The following is a 22649-nucleotide window of genomic DNA, read 5'->3' as shown; positions in this document are numbered from 1 at the left end:
ACTATTAACAGAACAAAAAAGCCAAACAAAATTCCTTATGGTCCATTCAGGATATTTTTCTACATCTGTGCACTGCAGGTATATATGAAACTGGGAGTTCTCAGGAGAATTTCAAGCTTTTAGTACTCAATGCTTACCTATGCACGTGGTACTGACTGCTGATGAGGTCTAAAGATCAAATAGGTCTGTTTTCTTAGGCTAATATTTATATTTGTGTATTTTACCATTTTGAAATTGTAAACATGTAGTTTTAAAATTACTTATTGAGACATTACTACCTAAACATGAGTGACTTTTTCTAATATGCTCTTCTTTAGGAAAAACAGATGATGCAAAAGCTTCAGAAAAGGTGAAAACTCCCCTGAAAGGAGCCTCCATTCAGCGCTCTCCATCAGATGCAGGAAAAAGCAGCGGCGATGAAGGAAAAAAGCCTCCCTCTGGCATTGGGAGATCAACTGCTACAGGGTCTTTTGGATTCAAGAAGTCCGGGATGGGCTCTTCTACCATAATCACCACAAGTGGCGCAACTATCACAAGCGGGTCAGCAACTCTAGGAAAAATGCCAAAATCTTCAGCCATCGGTGGGAAGTCCAATGCAGGGCGGAAGACAAGCTTAGATGGTTCGCAGAACCAGGATGATGGCGTCCTGCACATGAACTCGAAGACGACTCTGCAGTATCGAAGTTTGCCTCGCCCATCAAAATCCAGTGGCAGTGGGATCCCCGGCAGGGGCGGCCACCGCTCCAGCACCAGCAGCATCGACTCCAACGTCAGCAGCAAGTCTGCGGGTGCTGCTGCCACCAAACTGCGAGAACCAAGCAAGATCGGCTCCGAGCGGTCCAGCCCTGTTACCATCAACCAAACGGACAAAGAAAAAGAGAAGGTGGCCGTGTCTGATTCTGAGAGCGTCTCTCTGTCCAGTTCCCCCAAATCCAGTCCAACTTCGGCAAGTGCTTCTGGAACACCAGGACTTAGGCAGCCAGGATCCAAATACCCAGATATTGCCTCACCCACATTTCGGAGGTTAGTGCTTTTCTATGAATTCCTGAAGTTGCAGTATACAAGGCAGGGACTTTCAAAGCACTAGGCAAAAAGCCTTTTCAGAGTATATTTTGCCACAAACAGAGACAACAAAGTTAAAATAAAATAAGAGAGTAAAATTTTTTCTCACAACGCAATTATTTCTCTAAGATCTAAAGACCTCCCCAGACCTGAAAGGGCTGTTCTTTAAGCTTTGAGCATTGTACGTATATTCCCATAACAACCATTTGAAGACTAGAGTAAGTTGGACTTGATGATCCTTATGGGTCTTTTCCAACTGGAAATTATCTATGATTCTAAGTTTTTATTGAATATTCAGACACATAAGAAGTTCCCCCTCAATACTCTGATAAACCCCGAAAGGGAAGAAGGATGCCACATTCGGCACATTCTGTTACTGGAACAAGCGATGCCATAGCCTGGTTGGAGAACTGAAGAGCTCTATAAATCAAATATTTGCTTTCACGTTGTTGGCAGCTCCAGCTACCAGCGCTACATTATCTTAGCAGCTTTGTTACATCTTTCATCACAAACATTAGCAAAGCTAAATTTCAATTGGAAATGCCCTATTGTAACGTTTCTGGAAGGATAAAACTGAATGAAATATGATTTGGGATGGAGCATTTGCGCTGTTGGAGAAAAAGCCAATAGTGCCCTCTTGTGCCTAGTTACCAAAACAGCATCTCCAGGCTGAAGGGGAGATGCAGCTGATTTTTGTGGGCTTGGTAATATGTAAAATAGATTTTCATGTTATTAGCCATGCTTACTTTACATCACATTAAGTTTTGCATTTATTTCTTATTACTTTATGAGCTGCATCTTAACTGCAGCTTAAAATGTTTCCAGTAAGACATTAAGTCATCACATGACTTTTTATTTCCACACTTTTAGAGGGTTTTTTTTTCATCATCACTGTAGAATTTTCTTCTATAGAATTGCTGGAAGCAGTTATGTGAAATACACGTCTGTCATGACTGCCCTTGGAGGCAAACCGAGCCCATCTAGCTCCGGTGCAGTTTATTCTGTCTGAATGGCTGCTACATAACCGATGACCGCACGAACAGCTGTGCAAAAGAACAAGAGGGAAATTTTACACTAATACTTAGATGTTTACTAAACTATGAAGGATTTTGAAAGTGTTTGTTGCAATCTTCTTAACTGATTTGACAAGTGAAGGGTTTAAAAGCTCATGACTTAGCTGTGGGAACGCTTAATACCCGAATTTGGGTGAAAGTGTAATCTGTTTATGCACTAATAAGCCAAAAATGTGCTTACTTTACCTCTCTCTGGGAGGGTCTGTATGTGCAAAAGGCACATCTGAGCAGGAGTGAATGAGAGCTGTTGCTAATGAAACAAACCCTGATTATTGTGATATGGTTAAGTGAAATTAATTTTGTGATGCGGTTGATCAACTGAGTAGGCATGATTGTAGTAGTGGTAATTAAGAATGTGTAGTTTGGCTCTTAGGATGTTGCGCCATGAATGTTTAATGCGGCTATCAGTTTCTCTAAAGTTATTTGTTTTACATTTAGGTTGTTTGGTGCCAAGGCAAGTGGTAAAGCTGCCTCTGCACCCAGTACTGAAGGTGTGAAACCCACATCGGCAATGCCCAGCCCTAGTACCACATTGGCACGGCAAGGCAGCCTGGAATCGCCATCCTCGGGCACAGGCAGCATGGGCAGTGCAGGTGGGCAAAGTGGTAGCAGCAGCCCCCTCTTCAGTAAACCTTCGGACTTAAATGCAGATGTTGTAAGCTTAAGTCACTCCTTGGCTTCCAGTCCCGCCTCAGTGCACTCTTTCACATCAGGTGCTCTTGTGTGGGCTGCAAACCTGAGCAGCTCTTCAGCGGGCAGTAAGGACACACCAAGTTACCAGTCCATGACTAGCCTTCACACCAGTTCCGAGTCCATTGACCTTCCTCTTAGCCATCATGGCTCTCTCTCTGGACTGACAACAAGCACTCAGGAGGTTCAGAGCCTGCTCATGAGGACTGGAAGCGTCCGATCTACTCTTTCGGAAAGGTGAGCTTGCCTATAGATACAGTGACCACGAAACCAGTGAGAGGCAAAAGGACAGGAGTCAAAAAAACGAACCCTCCACCTGTTTTCCTAATGGGACACTGTTTAATTAGCAGCTTAGTCCTTTATGTAAAAAAGAAAGGAAGGAAGAAAAGAAAGCTGAAAGGCATTGGGCATGGAATCAACTGCCTTTTAAGGTTTTACAAGCACTTTTTCCATCTTGTGAAATTTTTTTCCTTCTCTTGTTCTGGAGAACAACCAGAAAAAAGAGGAAAACTGTCTAATTAAGGGCAAATCTGAACAGCCACTCCTGCATGCTGGGTTTACCTGCTGTCCCAGCAATTCGCAGCTCCAAAGCTGTATCACTGCCCTCTTGCTAACAAAGCTTCTCCAGCAGTGGGACCCCACCAATTTTCTTCCCATTAGCTAAAGGCAGAGCTGGTGGGCCCCTGCCTTCAACTGACCAGTCATGCCTTAAAATTCCCAGTTCTGACAAGCTGCTTCTTATATGGTAATCATTACACAGTTCCTTACTAAAATGCAGTTTCACTGGCAGGGAGACAGTTTATAAGATGAGCCCTTCACTGGATGCACAGTCCTGCTGAGTGTCTGCAACAGACAGGCAAAAAAAGAAAGGGCTTTCCTTTGTTTGCTCTATTAAAGAACTTTTTAACATGTGGATATTTTACCATTTAATTTATAATATACAGTGGTGCATTCACCCTGGCACAGTTCTAGCATGATTTTTTTTAAAAATTCTTTTCTTGTGTGTGCATGAAATATTTATTTGACTTTTCCAAGAGAGAAAAAATAAACTTTGCTAGGCGGTAAGTAATTTTCTCTTCCTGTGAAAATTTTCAAGACTTGAAAATGAAACTCTTATCTCACATGGGGACTGAAAAGTCGATACTAAATATTTCATTAGCCTTTGATCCAATAATAGAAAATTTTATTGAGTCAGAAATATTTAAAACTTTTAATGGTTACACTTAGTTGTTTAGAAAATACAAAAGTATTTGAAGGAAAAAAGATCTTTTTTGTATACGTGTGAAAAATATACAATGTTAAGAACTTTTTTCCCCTTTATATAAAGCCCAAGATTTTTCAATACTTATCCTTTCCATGGAAAGATTTCACTTTCAGTGAATCAGCATTAAAAAACAAACAAAAAGAAACAAAACCCTAAACAACTCTTTGCCAAATCTAGATGGAAACTCTCCACACATTTCATTCTCTTACGTTGCGTTCATAAATATTACTATATCAGTGAAAATCACACATTTTACTAATATTATTATAACACTATAAAACATATGTGTGTACCAATATAATGTATTGTAATAACAGTAGCTAAAAATACACTGACACGAGTAATTTGTAATTTGCGCTATGCCTTTAATTTTTAAATAGTAATTTGCATCGTGTGCCATGAACTGAATGTAATATTTCTTAGAAATTTAATTATTAATATTTATCTTATAAAAACCTTCACTAATTTTTAGTGCTACATATATGCATGGTGAGGTCAATAGGATGATGTGGAAGAGTATGAATTTATGCCAAAGATCATATTTATACGGAGGATGTTAAACATCACATTTAAAATGTTAATGATTTGGCATAAGCTCCTGAGCAACCCCCACTACTAATACTTTATGTATTTGTTCAGTGACTTAATTTCAGTGGTTCCAAATACTTTGCCTTTGGCAATATTTTTACGTTTCAGATTTGTCCATATGCGAATATTATGACTGAGTCCAAAGAGAGCTGTTTATCATGTTGATCTGGTCTCAAAACAAATATATGTACCTAGAGAAAAATAGTATCCGTTCTTGAATTAAAGCCCCAGTAGGGTTTTTGCTGTTAGGTTTTTCTGAAAGGCCTGTTGCAAGTCCTGTGCTATTTCTAAACAGTTTTATACAGTAAAACCTACACGTAGCAAAGTATTTTCTCACAACAAAAGCGTTGGTGTACAGTGTTAGAGACAGATATGTTTGGCAACAGATTATGTCCTTTTTCCTTTGTAAACTCAGATTATAGTTAAGATGCCTCTGGCAATATGAGTTGTAGCCTGGCATGGCACAAGAAATTATCTTCAGAGAGGCTTATTCTTTTTCTTCAGTCGCTCCAGAGCTTGCAAAATGCTGAATGAGCAGTCTGTATAGTGAGATATACTAATGTGATGTAGACAAAAAATCAGAAAGACAGAAAGCACAAAATGAGATACGGCTAACAAGCAACATAAAGTCTATGTAGAGAAAGCCCAGGGAAAAGTGAAAAAGAGAGAGCTAATAATAGATGTTACAAACAAATATGATTTCACTGAAGCATTAACCCCAATTTGATAGTCAAGCATCACTAATGGCAAGCATGCTAAGAGGAAATGAAAAGGTTAAAGATTACTCCAATTTACTGGTCCTGATGAACTTTTCCCTGCTTCAGACATAGTCTGAAATAGCCATGCAGTTGCTAGAACTGAAGAAGAGGTTTCAAAAGGTTGATGCTGAGGAAGGAGTGAGGAGGAGGACTGGGGTGGAGGACAAGGAGATTATGGACCAGGTCACCTTGCCTCAGTTCCTGGAAAGATACAGAGGATGTTAAGCAAAATGGGTTAAGTAACAGGTAACATGGGATCAGTCATTAACATCCTTTTAAATAGGACTGATTTCATTAATTTGCAGGAAAACAAATTCCTGAACAAAAACCTGAACTTGGTAAAGCTTTAGGAGGGATTTCAAATTACATTATCATAAGCAAGTGAGGGAAATAAAGTGCTTGATTGGTTGGAAATGAGTTATCAGATACTAGTGATCAATGTTTTATTAGCCTGAAGGGATAAAACTGGGCAGGATATATTTGCACAAACAAAATGGAAAATGATGAGTCTATTTTGCAGAAAGGAGACAGTGTCTATGGGGTTGTAGTGCCACTGCAGGGTAAAGCATTTTCCCAGTATTTTGAAAATGAAAGCATCATGTGTAAGACTGAGAAAGTAGTTATCTCATGCTACTTTTTTAATGTTAGCCTTTAAGATGAAGGCTTTAGGACATCAAGTTTTAAGAAAGATTTGGTGCAACTGGAAAGAACCCAGAACATGATACCAAAATCTTAGGGCACCTCTATGTTTCCTACTAAGGGGAGCAGACCTTGGCTGCCTCCAAAAAAGTGATTACCTTTCATGGAGATAGCAGGTCTGCAAGCTCTCTGCCACATATACCCATGTATATCTGCTATGTTTCAATCCCTCCAGGGATGATCAGACATTGCCCATATCCAGTCTTCAGGCAAGCGCCTGAAGCAAGCCCACCAAACAACAGTAGGGCAGAAACACAGAGCTCCCTGTCAACTGCTATATTCATACAGTGTCAGAGTTTACTCCAGCCAAATTTTATGTAATTCCATGAAATTCTTTTGCATTGTAATAACCAGAAAATGGGTTCAGTAACTACTAGCAAAATATTTACCTTTTCAGCAAAACTTGCGTCTCCCGCAGGACTCTTGCTGGTTTTGCAGTATTTATTTAGACAAGTCTACTTCTGTTGTTACAGCCCTGTAACTCCCTATGTGAGAAGGGACTTGTATTTTGGCTTACAGCTATTTAGAGGTATTAAAATAAATCATATAGGTACTTATACTCCAAAATAAAACTATCTACTGGGGTTAATTAGTGAAATATCACTGCTTTAATTGATAAAATTTTCCAAGTGGACACATCACCAATGATTCTTTTGAAGTCTTAATTGCTGCTGGGCACTGCAAATTTGTGTCTTTGTTCTGCTTGATCTGAGTGACACAAGCAAGGGATGCATAAAAAAATACAGAAATATAGGAATTAACAGTGGTCTCATTGGTAATAATGGCTGCATTTTAAAATTGGCAGAGTGGAAGTAGTTTCTAATTACATGACTGGCTTGCTTTGGCTTATTTTAAAAGAATGTTTAGTTTTGAGGGCCATGATCTCTTCAAGACTTTCAATTGTTTTAAGTTGTCATCATAGTTGATGGTTGTGGTTTTAAGGTATGAAACAGCACATCATATATCAGATTTTCTTGTGTGCTCAGCCGTTTGTGGAAACTCATTTATAAGATCCATATCATCTTGACGCAGCCTGCACTAGACCTCCCTAAGTGCTTCTTAGCTTGCAATAATTTGTTTCATTCCCTAACAGCTCTGCAACAGTAGATATAGCCCAAAGATATGGCCCTGTGGCCCTTTCCCAGGTTAGCCTGAACACCAAGGGCAGGTAGGAACCTGAGAACTGTAAGGCTTCCTGTAATTTCCCCCAGCAAACTTGCAGATAGTTTCAGCAGTGCAAAATAAACAAAAGGGAATGGAGTTATGGTAGGCTTGATAACTTCAGCCTACATCTGCATGCATCATCCTGCAAGACTGCTTTTGGCAATCAACATGGCAAAAGAAAACATCAGGAATATTACAATATTCTCAGCCTCACTTTATATTGGAATATGTTTTGAGCCAAAGAGACAGTTTTCCATAGATGCATTGATTTTTTCAGGAAAGGATCAACTTTTTTCAAATAATTGTTAGAGATCTTTTGAGCACTGAAGTTAAGCTAAAAGCTAAAACCTGACATCACTGCATGTTACAGTTCAGTTCTATTTAGCTGAAGTCCAGTTTCTGTAGAATTAACATACCAACTTCTTGGCAGATGAATGCTTTCAGATACTAAAAATATATGAGACGTTATGGTTCTGAATTAATAGTTACATAGAACCATCATTAATGGTTTCATGCAATTTTCTGATATCTAGGCACACCTTTAAAAACAAAAATGAAGGTTTGCTACATTCACTTTTATGTGGTTGCAGTAACTCCATGCTCATGTGGAGGCATATTCACCCTGTTTCATTTGAGTATCTGAATTAGAAAGTTTTTTTGCAAAATCCTATGGTCACTATTAGCATATTTGTCTGACTGACTTACAACTATTTGCTTGTGGATTGCTTAAAAGGAGAGTGATTGGCTCCTTTATTTTTAGATAATCTGCTATATATTATTTTGAAATACATAGAACTTCAGGTTAAAGTAACACTAGAGAATGTACTGTTCATTAGGATGTTTAAAATATTTGCAGAAGAGACTGGGTTTGTTATGATCATGTTTATTTGTTTTGAAATTTAGAGGTGCATAAAGGTACATAAAGGACCCATTCTTCTCTGTAAGGAACTAAAACCTGCATGAATCATGCATTCAAATGTATGTTCTTGTTTTACCACCCATTCTTGGTCCTGTTAGGTATGTTGAGAGCAAAATGTTGAAAATTTGGTTCTCTGTCTGACAGAGGACTAATCTCACATGGACCATGATAGCTGGGCCTATGCTGAAATCTTGCTAAGTTTCTCCTTCCATTTGCTTTCTCCCCAAGGCCCTGAATAAATGAGTAAAATTGCCTATAAAATTTCCTGGTGGTAAGAGGGGTTTTCTTCCATTAGATTGAACCCTAATAGCAATGGATTGTTAACACCAACAGTATTTTCACTGCCTTTACCTACCTGGATCAAGGTTATGTGACAGTGGGGTGTTCAGCACCCCTGGCACAATAGAAAATGACCTCTAGTAATGGTGTGAGAGTTTTCCTGGGTAGGAAAGGTCCTAAGTTACTGTTGGTTCTCAGAGGTATGATTATGATAAGTAATACAGAAACTTTCTAAAGCCATTTCACTATTTAATCCATATGGCCACACTAAATTATGTTCTTAAGGGAAAAACACTGCAACACTTACTTGATAACAACTAGTTCAAGTTCAACCCACACTAGTCAGGGACTGAGCTACCAGGTCTTTATGAGAAAATGCTCAAATGACACTTGATTTGAAGGAAGGCTAGTGATCACCTTCCTAGTGATGGGGTTTTAATTGGGAAAACTCCAGCCATAGAGCTCAAGTGATCAGCCACTCTGCCACTGTGTGTGCATGAATATGGAACAATATTGCTCTGGTGCCACTCTTCATTGTCCCCACCATCGCCTCACTGTGTGAGCCCCACCGCAACAGAAAGCCAAGAATCTGTATATTTAGCACGTATTTCTACATGCAGAGCTGTCATTTGGCTTCTGGCAAGGCCATGCTGCCTCTTAGCAGGTGCCACAACCTTCATTTCTTTTGGAAATGTATTGGCATATCGTAGGCAACTGTGAAAAATAAAGATTCACACTGTGACCATATGATTCTCACACAGATTGCAGGGTGAAGCTGTAGGAAGGTTAGAAATGGTAAGGAAGGACTTCTTTCTGACTTGGACATTCTCCAAATTACTATTGACCCAGCCCAGAGCATGTCTAGAAGAAAAATGAATGTGCAGCAGTCCTTGTCCTATTGTCACCTCCAATGAGTCAGGAATTTATCATGAAAGATATATTAAAAAGCATTAAATGACCTTCTGTTATACACACACATCTAAACCTTTAAAATTTGTAATTCTGAACAGTCCTGTTTACTGTGTATCCTTAGGGATTTTTTTTGTTTTAACAGCATGCAGCTTGACAGAAATACACTACCCAAAAAGGGATTAAGGTATATATATTTTTTGAGCATGACTGCTGATCTTCTGTTTTTCTGTAACTTTTTCTACACTATCTTTCCTTTTCTTTCTCTTTTTGTTCATCATGTTTACAACAGAGTTTTTGGTACTTAGACACAAAACAAAAAATGTAGATTTTAACAATGGACTTTTTCTTTCCAAGTCTGCCCAGTAAATAATTTTCTTTACAAGATATGTCATGAAAAGTGAATACTTTAAAGGGTAGATAGATTCCTTATGCAATGAATCTTAAAAGGCACTGAATACTGGAGAGCTAAACGAGACAGAACAAGATACTTTAGCAATTCAGTGGGACTAATTGTTGAAAATACTATCAGGAAAAACAAGGTTTTAGAGGTGGATCTAAACTTGAATTCTAAAGGCAAACACTCATGTAATTTGAATTGGAGATCTAGTAAAGGGTAAGGCTAGAAAATACTCCTTTTAATATCCAAGATTTGTAAGTATAAAACAAGCCCTGCTCCAGCCAGTCTTCTTGATCTCTATCCAGCAATACTCAGAGTCGAACTTTGCTACTAATTCCCCACTAATTAGAGCTGTATTCATCACAGCAAACAGCAGTCATCTGCCCTTTTCTGCACTCCATGGTTAAAAGAGGGGATCATTAGGTAACTTGTCTGATCTCATGGAGCATCGCAGCCTGTCTCCCTAATCCAGGAAGGAGATTTGGCAAGCAAGGGTATATGTGCATGCACACAGACACTATGCAGCCTTCCAGTCACGGAAATCACACAGTTAAACCTTTTGAGTTATTGATTAGTATTTTATGAAATTTCAAGATAGTGCTAAAGTGTTGCCACTAGGTAGCACCTTCTGCTCTTCTGCACTGTCTGTTCCTTAAAAAGAATTTAATCTAATTTGCCATTATCCCAAAACAATCACTTTGGATTGGAAGAGAATGGAAAACGTGGAGGACATGAAAGAAGCATAAAGTGAACCCTGCAAGGGCACCGTGGGATAACTGAGGTTTGCGGCTGTACAATTATAATGGTAGCTGAAAGCTGAAAGTGAAATAGAGTGGGAAAACCACTCGTAGGCATATAATCCTGGTTGGTATCCCAGAAAGACCATCATTTTGATTTAATGTGCAGAGATCCCAGACCAAGACCCAGATCCTGAATTCTCGTTTTGCCATCTTGCTGATCTGATAACTGCTGGGTAACTCTGCTCTACCACATTTATAAGCAAAGACCGTAGCTGTCTTTTTGAAAGGAGAAAGGAAGTAAATATTTAATCAGGACAAGATGTTTTAATGCCGTAAAATATTGTACAAAACCCCAAGCACAACATGACAACTTACATGTTCATTTAATCTGCTTTCTAAGCAGAAATACTTATGCCTTGCAAGCCTGAAGCCAGAGAATCAAAAGCCCTTTCTGCTCTGCTGTGAAGGGAACACTGATGGCTCGTGACAGTGGTGAAGAAGGTGCTCATTTCTCAGCAGGAGATTGTGTTGAATGAAGCAGGCTGTTGCAGACATTGCTGAAAACAATCTCTTGATTAAGATGCACACTGCCTGCACATTTTAATGTTTAACCACCACCAGAATTGCCCTTCTTCCAGCCCAGACAAGAGAGACTGGGTCAGTGAGTTACCAGTCCTCCCTCTTAGCCCGTGTGTCAAGCTGCACTTGTTTTATTGGTTTGCCAAAGGAAGCAGTTGATGAATGATTTGATTGTGAAACTTCTTCCTTCCAGAGAACTTGTTTCTGCTAATTGTGGGTTTTTCCTGTCCCTTTCCCTCCCCCCCCCAGTTTGGGGCAGGACACAATGCCAAGTAGCATTCAGAGCAGCAGACCACACGTATGACCATGACTTGCTGTCATTACCAGTGCAAACTCCTTTTTCAGAGTTGTTGATCTGTTTCACTCCTGTCATCTAACCAGTTGGCCACATACTCTGTGGAAGATGTCATTTTGTAAGCAGCTACTTACAATTCTTGGCTTCTAGTCTGTCCATTCCCCTTCCTAGACATACAGCTTTCAAGCTTTTGCATCAACCTGTGCATTTCCTACAGCTTTGAAGTCCTTGCCTGTCAGCTTGGTTGTCCGTCTTCTGTGGTTTATCACCATATCTCTTCAAAGGAAGAGAATCCTGGTTTGGGGAGGGGGATGTACAGAAAAGAGGGTTTCAAGTCCTGTACTACCTCTGTTGTAATAAGATGGTAAATTTTACCTTGTTAAAATCCCTGGTGATAATCACTTGACTAGCCTTGATGCTTTCCAAGGGTTTTGTTGTATCTAACTGGCAAACGGTATTTATGTGACACCTGTTTCTTTCCAAACCATCAACTTGTCATTGTTTTGAGCATGTCAGCTGTGGTTTTTCAGATACACTCCATCGTCCCGGCAGATGAGTCAGGAGGAAGGCAAGGAATGGCTACGCTCCCATTCAACTGGAGGCCTGCAAGACACTGGCAGTCAGTCCCCGCTTGTTTCTCCTTCAGCTATGTCTTCATCTGCAACTGGAAAATATCACTTTTCCAACCTGGGTAAATGATGGTTCCCTTCACTGTTTCTCCCACTTTAGAACAGCATCATAAAATTCAACTACTCATATTTCTTGGTTTGCCAGACTAAATGATTTATTTTAACATCTCCATCACCATATTGTGGTACCTCACTAATGGCATTTTTCATGGAATAGACCAGGGTACCTCTTATTTTGCATACAGAAAAAAAAGCTCAGATTCTCTATGCTTTGCCCAAGGAGAAGACAATCTGAGGCAGAGCTGGAAACTAGCCTGTAGTTCAGAGCTGCTCATCTTTTAGGACTCACTGTCAGTAAGATTCTTTCCAGGGAGTTTAGTGAATGTCAACCCAGACACTAAATATTGCCTTTTTTATATATAGAGGTTTGCTTTTAGATAGGCCTTTCCAATGCCTTTCAGTGGCTGGACCTGGCTATAACTGCACTGGACGCAATCCACATCCTATCCTTGAATGCTATATATTATTTTAGGATGTGAGTCACATTTCAGATTAATTTGATTACAGGTCAATACTTAGTTTTATTTATTCAGGATCTTGTTTCAAGTTAATCTAACACAAATTTAGTTTTAGTAGTAATTTTTTCATTAATGCTTAGTTGAAAATCATTTAGTTGCACTGCTCTGGACACATACCTAGCTCCACAATGAGCTTTTTAGGCCCTTACTGTGGAATTAGCAGCAACTTTTGAGGCATTCACACTTCTGTCACTCTGTCACAGCTTATGGCATATGTAAGTTACAATCACTCAAAAGAAATTTGATCAGTCATACAAATGTTGGTCTTTATTACATATGGGAAAAGAAGTTGAACAAAGCCACTTTTAAAAAATGAAACTGAATCCTGGCTAAGCAAGCCACTGCTTTGGATTTCTTCCATGTACTGGTGGTGGTTTAGACACAGCTCTTCTTAAGCAGTGTTTCTCTCACTCTATCATTTTCTGCTTACAATTATCTTCTCATTCTTTTTGTTCATAGTTCTCGTACTCACAACAGAGAGCAATAAGATCAGAGGGTTTTATTTTTTTCATTGTCCTTTGCTTCTTTCCATTATCATAGCCCTGTGGAAAAATTTGCTCTCACAACACAGCTGCTCTGGTAGTTTATGACTTAAGGCACTTCTTGTGTGATCTAAAATAAAGTCCAAACACTGAGGACGAATGTGGATAGACAGTTAGCTTTTTCTTCTAGGCATTGAGTTCATGTGGTCCAGATGAAACATAACCAGGCTTTCCTTCCTGCTGGCAAACAAACTTTGCAAAAGCTTAAAGTAGATTCATCAATGCTGTTCTGAATCTCAGCCATGAGTGATCATGGCTCAATACTCCTATTTATTATGTTGAGATTCAACTAGCCTGTGCAGGAATTTTAACCTAATATAGTGGTAAGTGCTGCAGAAAATCAAAGGATAAATGTCTTGCATATGCCAATAAATTTTGGTCTTAACAGCAGTCATTAATATAGGTATGTAACAGTAAAATATGGATAATGATTTGTTAGAAGAGCTGCTTATAATAAGTTCTTACAACTTCTTACTCCTTTTTTAACTTTTAACTTTTTAATCTCTCCCATTGATTTCCCATCTTGGGGTGTCAAAGTGAACAACTGTGTATTCCAACACCAGTGTTAGTGTCCCCATATTTTTTACAGGATTAGTCTCATCCAGCGCCAGCTCCTCAGAGATCATCTGCTTCACCTTTTTGTGGTGGCTTTGTATGTAGGAATAAAAGCCTTTTATTTTCTCAACAACATAAGCATGCTAACCATGCTAGTCTGACATTACAATTCTGTGCAGAATTAAAATTCATTAATGGAAATGTGCTTCATTAGTAAAGTTTTGTATTCCAGTGAGTCCAACCAACCTATCTCAGTTTAACCTTCCTGGACCCAGTATGATGCGTTCAAACAGCATCCCTGCACAAGACACTTCTTTTGATCTGTATGATGACTCCCAGCTGTGCGGCAGTGCGACATCCTTAGAAGAGAGACCACGAGCAATTAGTCATTCAGGTTCATTCAGGGACAGCATGGAAGAAGGTAAGGCTGAGCTACTATTTGGATCAGCAAATAGGCCTCCAAAGTGTAGTAATATTTTAAAATATTTTTTTCTGCAACATAAAAATTTAAATAATTTTGTGAAGCTTTTTTCGAATTCTGTTGAGCTGAACTCACAGGACTTCCTTACCCTAAAGCATGAAAAATATTTATTTCACACAGTAACATGCTATACTGTGAATGGCATACAAGTAGAAATCCTCTACCAGAAATTCTGGACAAAATGAAACCATGTTTAAAAAATTGTTTTCTTCTTTTTGCCTGCAGTGTACGAGCATAGCTTGACAGCTGTCATTCTATGCTTTCTTAGTCTCACTACTTCTCTATTCCTTTTTTATTTTTTTTGCAAATGCCAGTGCTACCTACTATCCCCTTTCTTTTGTAGTCGGTTGATTTCCTTCTTTTCTACAGTCTTCTACAGCAAACAGTATGTGAATTTCTGTATTTAAACTCTGTCATTTACCTTGACCTCATTACTTTTTATGCAGACTATTACTGTTGGTTTGGTTTCTTTACTGCGATGAACAACACCTGGAATTTGGGCAATGTTTTTTGTCTTGGTTTTGTTTTTCATTTTTTTTTAACCACAGAGCATCTGACAACTCTTAATTAAGTGCACTGTAACATTTTCTTCTGCCAAACAGTTCTGGTAAATCTGAATATTTGCAGAATTCTCATAAGCACAAAGTTCTCACACTCTTTAATTAAAAAAAACAACCCAGGCCACAACATAATAATTTAAAAAAAAAAAACAACAAAAACCACCCCACTAAAATTGAATGGAGATTCATTGTATAACATCATCTCACCAATCTTGCTTACTGCTAATTGATGAAAATATAAATGGTCTTTATAACAAGCAAATTAAAAAAAGCTTTTCCTATCCCCAAAGCTCATAGTTATGAGATAATATGGGAGGAAAAAAGTCCTAGATGAAACAATGGACAACTAATACTTGTACTTTTCAATTGCTTCTCTTTATTTTCGCTGATATGGCAGGCAGACATCTGGGTATATAACACTAGCAGTAGGGTGCAGAACAGATCAAGCTGTGAGTTGTCAGCGCAGAGAAGATGGCTGACTGCACAGAAACATGTCACGTAATTCAAGGACAGAGGTGACTACAGACCTTTGCTGAGGAACAGGAGAATTATCAAAGGAAACGCTGGAAGAATAATAGAGAAAACAGGGCAAATAATTTATGCATAGCAAAGAGGTGTTAATCTGGAATTTCAGTAATGGGTCACCAGTGGCTTTGATGAAAGCTTTTTCGTTGGTCATGTTTCGTATCCAGCTGGAGTGGATAGCCATGATCAACCTGAGTAAATGAAAGTCAATGCAGCAATAATAAACAGTTTTCAGCAGTTTACGGTCATTAGAGATTAACATGAGATGATGATGTTGGAAGGCCAAATGTATTTTATTTAAGATAGGAGCTCTGAGGAAGGTTAGAATGAAAGAAGTGAGGCAATGAGTAGAATCACAGCGTACAAGAGCAGAATGGGAGTTTAGGTGTGAGATTTAAAGCAGACTGAAAACCAGAGACAGACTGAAAGTAAGAGGATTTCAATGGTTAGTGTACCACATCTTTGTAAATATTTGCCCTGTTACAAAACTGGATTTAAAGTCCGTTAGGCTAACCCAATTATTCTTGTATTGTCAGTTTAGAATACAGATACCAATATAAATGCAAAATAATTTATTTATCAAAATCTGGCTGATTATAAATATTTTTAAAAATTACTTTGAAACAAAAATGAAAAGAATTAATGAAATAAACAACGTTCTTTAAAATTCTCTATTGATGTGTCTTTCCTCAGTATAGTCATTGGAAGCAGAAGGGCAATTTTGTCTCGGTTTAGTCTTCACTTGCCACTTTCAGAGAGGCCAGGAATCACATTTTTTGAGTTGAAGTCCTGCAACTTTCACTCAGTGCTCTTGAGGCTGCCTCTACTGATGATTACTGGAAATACGGCACTACATCTTGCAGTAACCCCTTCACACAGACCACAGATGCCAGCATGCGTGGGTCTATGTTGTGCTGAGGGAAGAAACCAGCTGAGCAAAGCCTGGGAGCTCGCCCCAGGGAACACGAACTCTTTTGCAAAGCATCGTTTCTTATTAAAATCGATTTCCTCAGTTTTGGACAGGTGTATAAATAGCTCAATTTCTGGTTTCTCTAAAGACTGTATTTATCAAGCGATTTTGTTGTCAAAACAACAAAAATGATGCTTGGTTTGCTAGTAATAATACTGACTCTCACTGGCTTGCTCTCCTACCTCATACAGAGCGAAGGGCGCTTTTTTTGTATAGAACAATCTTTTTAAGTGCAGGAAAATTATCAATAACTTTTCTATACTGATAGCTCATAATTGCTCTTGTGGAAGATTGATTCTCGTCCTAAAAAGACGTTTAGTTATTGAGGTATGTGGGGGGAGTTTTATGCTTTCATCAATATTTCACATTATTTTCCTTTTTTTTAAAGTACATGGGTCCTCATTATCACTGGTCTCCAGCACATCCTCTCTCTACTCTACGGTAAGTATTGACATACTAAAAAAAATTTCTGCCTGCCTCTGTTCTTGTTCATTGTTCATGAAACTTTCAATGCTTTGAGGTTTAGAAGGATTGAAATTGTACTGCAATAAAGCAGGAACATTTCTTTTCAACTTTGGTATTACTGTCATGCTATTTTAGAATACATTATTTTCACCTTTTTATATGATTTGCTTAGAACTGCTTAAAACCACCTAATGTGTGTTTTGAAAGCTAAAAAGAAGGTAATGGTCTGTGATTCTCTGTTTAAAGGGGTCCATATGCTATTGTAGTTGATAATTTTGAGTAGTTTTGCTTATTTTCAGCTGCTTTTCTAATTGTACAATTTAGAAAGTGTTTTTGTCATGTCACTGTTCAAAAAAACAAGTTTGCTTCAGGGTAAGGGAGATACAATTTGCAGTTTAAATGTCTACTGATCTTTGTTGCAGATAACAGCATTTAGATGTTATTTCCAAAGAGAAGAATGTCTTTAAAATTATTAATCTTAGTTAATTAAATTAGATTGAGTAATTGTATTCTAGCTCGAGCAGAAGTTCTGGTTTTGATTTTTTTCTCCATTTTATTGTTTTGGTATCTTTTTTGAGATGTTCTTCATAATTTGTTGCTTCAGTTGTTCTGCTAAAAAGAACTCATCTGTATGGGAGGACTTAGATGTGTTTGGACATTCTCTTGCTGATTCACAACAGTTGCTTTACAGCCTATTCGCTAACTACGATTACTCGCTGCAGCAGCCCTCTTTCACAGGAGAGCAACACACTTACCTGCTTTCATACCATGCATTCATGAATAGACTGTCCCCTCTTCATATTTTCAGGTGTTGAATAGTGTCAGCTGACATCCCGAGAATGACATGGACAGTACTACCCAGAGCCAGCACCAGTTTTTGCCTGGGAATACCAAGCCCATACAGTCTGGTGCGTTTGTACCACTTGTACAGGTGGTAGTGCTACTTCCATGCTAAACTCATGTTAGCTTGGAAATTAGGTTGCATCCATGTGCAACAGCTACCACAGTGTTGCCTCTTCTATTTCTGTCTAGGGGAATGTCTAAAACATCAGGTACACGTGCATTGGCTTTGTCCAGGCCTTAGCAGCAAATAGCAAGCAATTCTAGTCCAAACCAGCCCCAGATTGTTTTCGGGAGGTAGAACGTACACGCAGACTGGCTGCACATAAGGTATGACTAACATTCAAAGCAAAGCTTCTCACCTATGTTTTTGTAGTGGAAAAATATTTGCTAGTATTTCCCTGTTTATGAGACACTATGATCAATTTGCCTGAGAGGGTGAGTGTCCAAATTTATAATTGGAGCGTTGATATCAAATTTTAGAAGAATGTTATGAAACTGATAGCTAGTAAAAATTAAATTCCAAAGTGACAAAGGATGCTTTCTGTATCCGATTAATCAGTGAATCTTAAATATCTCTGCTCTGATGTTGTGTATTGAAGCAAGGGTTTACTAATACTTTCTATTTATATAACCTGCTATCATTCAAGATTATAGAGTATCTTGAAAATATTACCTAAATCCCATGGTATTAGAGGACAGTATTTTTCCTGCAAAACAAACTTAACTGTTTACCCAAGTTCATACTGTAAGCCAGTGGAATATCTTCCTAAATGTCTGACTCTGAATTCACACTGCAGCTAAGCCCCACTCCTTAAGTTATGGATTATGTAGACAAGATAATGAAAGTTACAGAAAAATCTGTAAAGGGCAAGAAAGGAATTAGTAGCATAAAATTACTAGAGTTGACCTTCAGCAGTGATTTTTGATCAGAATTTCTTCTTCTTGATCCTCCTCATTCTGTGAAAAAAGTTTAAACTTTTCAGCAATTAATCAGAAGATGATGCACAAGTGGAGTGTAGAAAGAGGAAAGGTTGGCAATCAGCATGACATCAGCTGAAAGTAAAGAACAACATTTTGTTGTTTGATGATATGGTGCAGTGCCCCATCTCCTCTAGAAAAGGAGAGCTTCAAGGGGTTATGGCACGTGTTACTTGCTTTCAGCTATTTCTAGCTTCAAGGAGGAGTACAAGAGCATTTTTGCCTTACTTAAGCAGGCCAAAATCACTAAGCATGAATTCCAAAGCAGCTGCCTTTCCATAAATATCTCAATCAAATGTATTTAGCAAATTTCTCAAGCATTACCTTCAGCCGTGGTGCTAGTGTTTTTCTGCAGCCTAATCACTGGAGAGATTCAGACAGAGTGCTAAATAAAGATCAAGATCTTTATGTATTATTACCAAAGGATAGCTAAAAAGCTTGAATTTGTTCTCTGAAGATAGTTTCTTTAAGAGTTAGAATATGAGATTCAGAAGAGACATTTCAAGATTTACTGCCATTGCAATGAATAAGTCCAATGAGACAGAAGTTCTGCATTCAGTAGTATTTTCTCTATTTATTGGCTTTCTTCTTAATTTGCATTTGAGTCTTCAGGACTTACTTTAATAGACTGGAAATCTAACTTCTAGAGATATCCATGTAGAGAGACAGATATTTGGTTTCACAGAAAAGTATGCCATGTAAGTGCATTGAAGACTGAAATACTGATTCAGTTTTGCTCTAAATATATCTAGCTCACCAAGAAGTTGAAAAATATGCATGATAGTGTAAATTATGGTAGGTTGTCTCCAATTTTAATCTCCTTCTGCTCAGTAGGTGAGACACTGCAATTTGCACATATTTAGTTAATTGCTATTTTTCTCGCACTGGCTCTCAGCTTTAGCTACACTTGGAATCGCCAGACTTCATTAACTGTGCTAAGCCAAGCTCAAAGGAGATGTGTAAGGACATACCATTTGGATTTCAATATTTTCAGTATTCGAAAAAAAAGAAAAAAGTAATCATTACAAGGATAGGATGCATGGATATAAGGGAGAAGTAGAGGGAGAAAATAAATATTTTCTTTCACAGCATTTTGAACCAATGACCAAGTGCTAGTTACAATGGTGTCAGCATGAACTCTTAGCTAAAAACAGCTCAGATGTATGTGGTTGTCTGGTTTTGTTTTTTTCTAAGTTGATAATATGCCTCAAATCCTGTTCCTTCTCTTTCATTTACTTCTTCCACTGCCTAAAAGAAGTTAACTTGAGGGAGCCACCTCTCTGAACTCTGCGAGAGAGGCAATGCTTCCTTGTACAGTGAGGGAGCCATCTGGTAACTTCCTTCATCAGTGGGGACCAATGGTCTAAGGACGAGGGACCATGTCCCCACATCACAGTTTCAGTAAAAGGTCACCAACCCTAAATTTTTCTCTTTCTTTGCTTTTCTTAGCACAGTGGAATTCATATGGGTACATGGTCTTTCTTGATCTTTTGATGACTTCTTGTGCACTACATGTTTGAAGTAGCAATAATGAGAATAGATTTTCAATTATTTCTGTAGGCAGATGTCCTTTTTGTGAACATAGATCAGAAGGTTAGTGTCAGCACATGTGTTACATCAGTACTATTAAATATAACAATCATTATTCTAAATCATTCCCATATAGTTATGGACCAGGCATTACAGCATTTTTAGCCAAGAACAGTTATAAGTGTTACACAGGGACATATCATAGCATGTCAGTCTTTTCATGACTGTTAACAGATAAAAAGTTATGAAAGACATATTTTCTAAAAGTCTTCTCCCCCTACACCAGGTCAAATAAGAAAACACTTCTATAATTAAATATTACAATTCTAGCAGCAAAAAAGTTATGCTTAATATAATCTTTAAAAAAACCTGCTATATTAATTTGTAATAACACAGATACTGCCTGTTGCCTGGGAGTTTTCTGACGAACTCTTGTCTTGCATTTTCTTAGCCTTTCCAATATTATTTACAGCTAATTCTTCTACCCACATTTTCCTTTTACTGCTTACTTCTCTTCCAGACAATTTTAGACTGCTTCTCTGAAGTTGGTCCACCTCAGATCATTGGGTGGATTTATTTCTGATACATTAACTGATTCTTATTTTCTGTTACAAAAGGGTTCCTCTCTCATGGCATGCTGTTCCTTTCCATTAGAATTCCACTGAAGCAATGTTTTTCTGTTCACCAAATGCCTCTTAAATTAGACTACTCCCATGCTTACAAATTTAATGACTTCTAAAGGCTTGCTTTGCAATGATTTTGTTTCTTAGCTTGTTGAAAAAGACTATTGAGTAAATAGCATCTTTATATGGCACAACAATTAAAATATGGAAAATATCTAAAATTATTAAATAGTATTAGCAAGTTTAAGCTAAAACTTTAACATGCCTTGGTAGCATATTTGTTTTACTGGTACGCTGCCTGCTTCTCTTAACAGGGATTAGTCTATTAGGAATATTGCTTGATATAAAGTAAAGCTAATACAGCTCCAGGAGCCATCATAATCATGATGGTGCAAAAGTTTGCTGGTAGCAGACTGAAGTCCATACAGTGAGAGCACAGAAAATTGTCTTTTGTATCTTAGAAATGTAGCTGAGTTTCTGCAGGTCTGTTCCTGTTCTCCCTTTACCCACTGTTTCATGTTGTCAGTATGCTGGCAAACACTTTGGGGTTTCAGCTGGAGCCTTGCCAAGTAAGTTGAAAAGAATTCGCTTTATTGTTTTAGCTGCATACCTTCCTTAAATGTAATGGGTCCGTGGAACTATTCATTTCACTTCAGTGTAGCTGGCTTTTATTTTCTATTACTGCAATTATGTTGCATACTGTTTCTAAGCCATTTCCTCTTTGTTTTCTTCCAGGCTGAGGAAAAGGCACATTCAGAGGTAAAAACTTTTTTTTGTTTCTATAGTTGTGAATTGTATTATATTATGTTAAAGTTTATTGTTTCTCTGCTATGGCTAAACTGCTGAGTAGCTGGGGAAAAGACACTCTGTGCCTTTGAACCACTTTTTGGGGAGTACTGGTAAGAGCTGATGTAGCTTCTAGTGCAGGAGAAGGTGTTTTGTTAGTGTCACACTGAAGAATGCCTCCTGGCTGAAGTCCTGAAAAGGTGAAAAGAATCGATGAGCCTCAGGCTTCTGAGCGGAGGAGTTGTGATATGCCTAATTTCAGACTTAATACCACTCTGTACTGGATCTAAGGGACTGTGCAATTCTAGGTTATGTGCTGCCTTTCAGGAGAAAAATACTTCAAATGTTCGCTTTGAACTTCTCTCCCTTACATTTTGCATTATATTAAATTTCTGAAACTGACCACTTTGATGGATTTCAGAGCAATGGAGATTGATTTCAGATATAAATCAAATCTGACATGGAAAACAACTTCTTTCTCCTCACAGTGTATAAGAATGGGTGACAAGCACAGGTCAGCAGCTGGATAAAATTACAGCCTTTCTCAAAATGGAGTCCTAGTTGAATTAAAAGGGCACCAAGGAGTAGCAGCAATAAAATGCAGCACCAAGGGGTGCACTTCCACTTCACAGAGCTACATGCCTTCCAGCTCTTGCATTTATGCTGCTTCTATTCTTAATACTCTAATCAAAAAAGTAAACTCAGATATTTTGAGGAAGTTGGACAAATAAACGTATTCGTCTTTACTTCCTGCAGTGTATTTCAATATAATCTCTACCTGAATTTTCTAAGCTCATTTGTCTAAAATATAAAGCCAAGGAACTAAAGAAGCATACCATAGCTCAGTAGTGTAAATGACAATTCCTCATTTCATTGCCCTTTATATAGGGCAGTATATAGAGGTGTTTCTTTCCCATGCATTTGTACATGATGTTTTCTCAATATCTAGGTCTGCTCTGTCATGCTCTTGCAGGTGGTGTCAAACAGCACTTAATGAGAAACTTCTTTATATAGTTGCAGGAATATAATAAAAGTGTAGCTTAAGCAGAAAGGTCAAATATTTGCTATTGTAAAACAGAGAGAAAACTTGGAAAAGGAGAAGTAGCGATGCAGGATGGAGAACACCTCAATAATCTGTCTCCTTTGCTACAAGCCAGTGTAAATG

The 22649-nt window shown here is 38.2% G+C and overlaps 1 protein-coding gene across 1 annotated transcript in view; it reads left to right on the top strand.

The window, feature by feature from the left end:
• The window catches only part of NAV3 (neuron navigator 3), a gene marked incomplete at both ends in the record, with an annotated part of 180489 nt that overhangs the window by 128565 nt on the left and 29275 nt on the right, over window positions 1–22649 (top strand). The window contains 7 exons of the mRNA XM_010194243.1: window positions 318–1023; window positions 2574–3062; window positions 9551–9592; window positions 11950–12110; window positions 13956–14144; window positions 16648–16700; window positions 21434–21457. Coding sequence (XP_010192545.1) covers window positions 318–1023; window positions 2574–3062; window positions 9551–9592; window positions 11950–12110; window positions 13956–14144; window positions 16648–16700; window positions 21434–21457 — 1664 coding nt within the window. The remainder of the gene's footprint in view (window positions 1–317; window positions 1024–2573; window positions 3063–9550; window positions 9593–11949; window positions 12111–13955; window positions 14145–16647; window positions 16701–21433; window positions 21458–22649) is intronic.

This window comes from Mesitornis unicolor, unplaced genomic scaffold (assembly GCF_000695765.1).
Source record: "Mesitornis unicolor isolate BGI_N332 unplaced genomic scaffold, ASM69576v1 scaffold2241, whole genome shotgun sequence".
NCBI classification, from domain to species: domain Eukaryota; kingdom Metazoa; phylum Chordata; class Aves; order Mesitornithiformes; family Mesitornithidae; genus Mesitornis; species Mesitornis unicolor.
The sequence above is the reverse complement of the archived record's forward strand: the minus strand, read 5'-3'. Positions and strand labels throughout refer to the sequence as shown.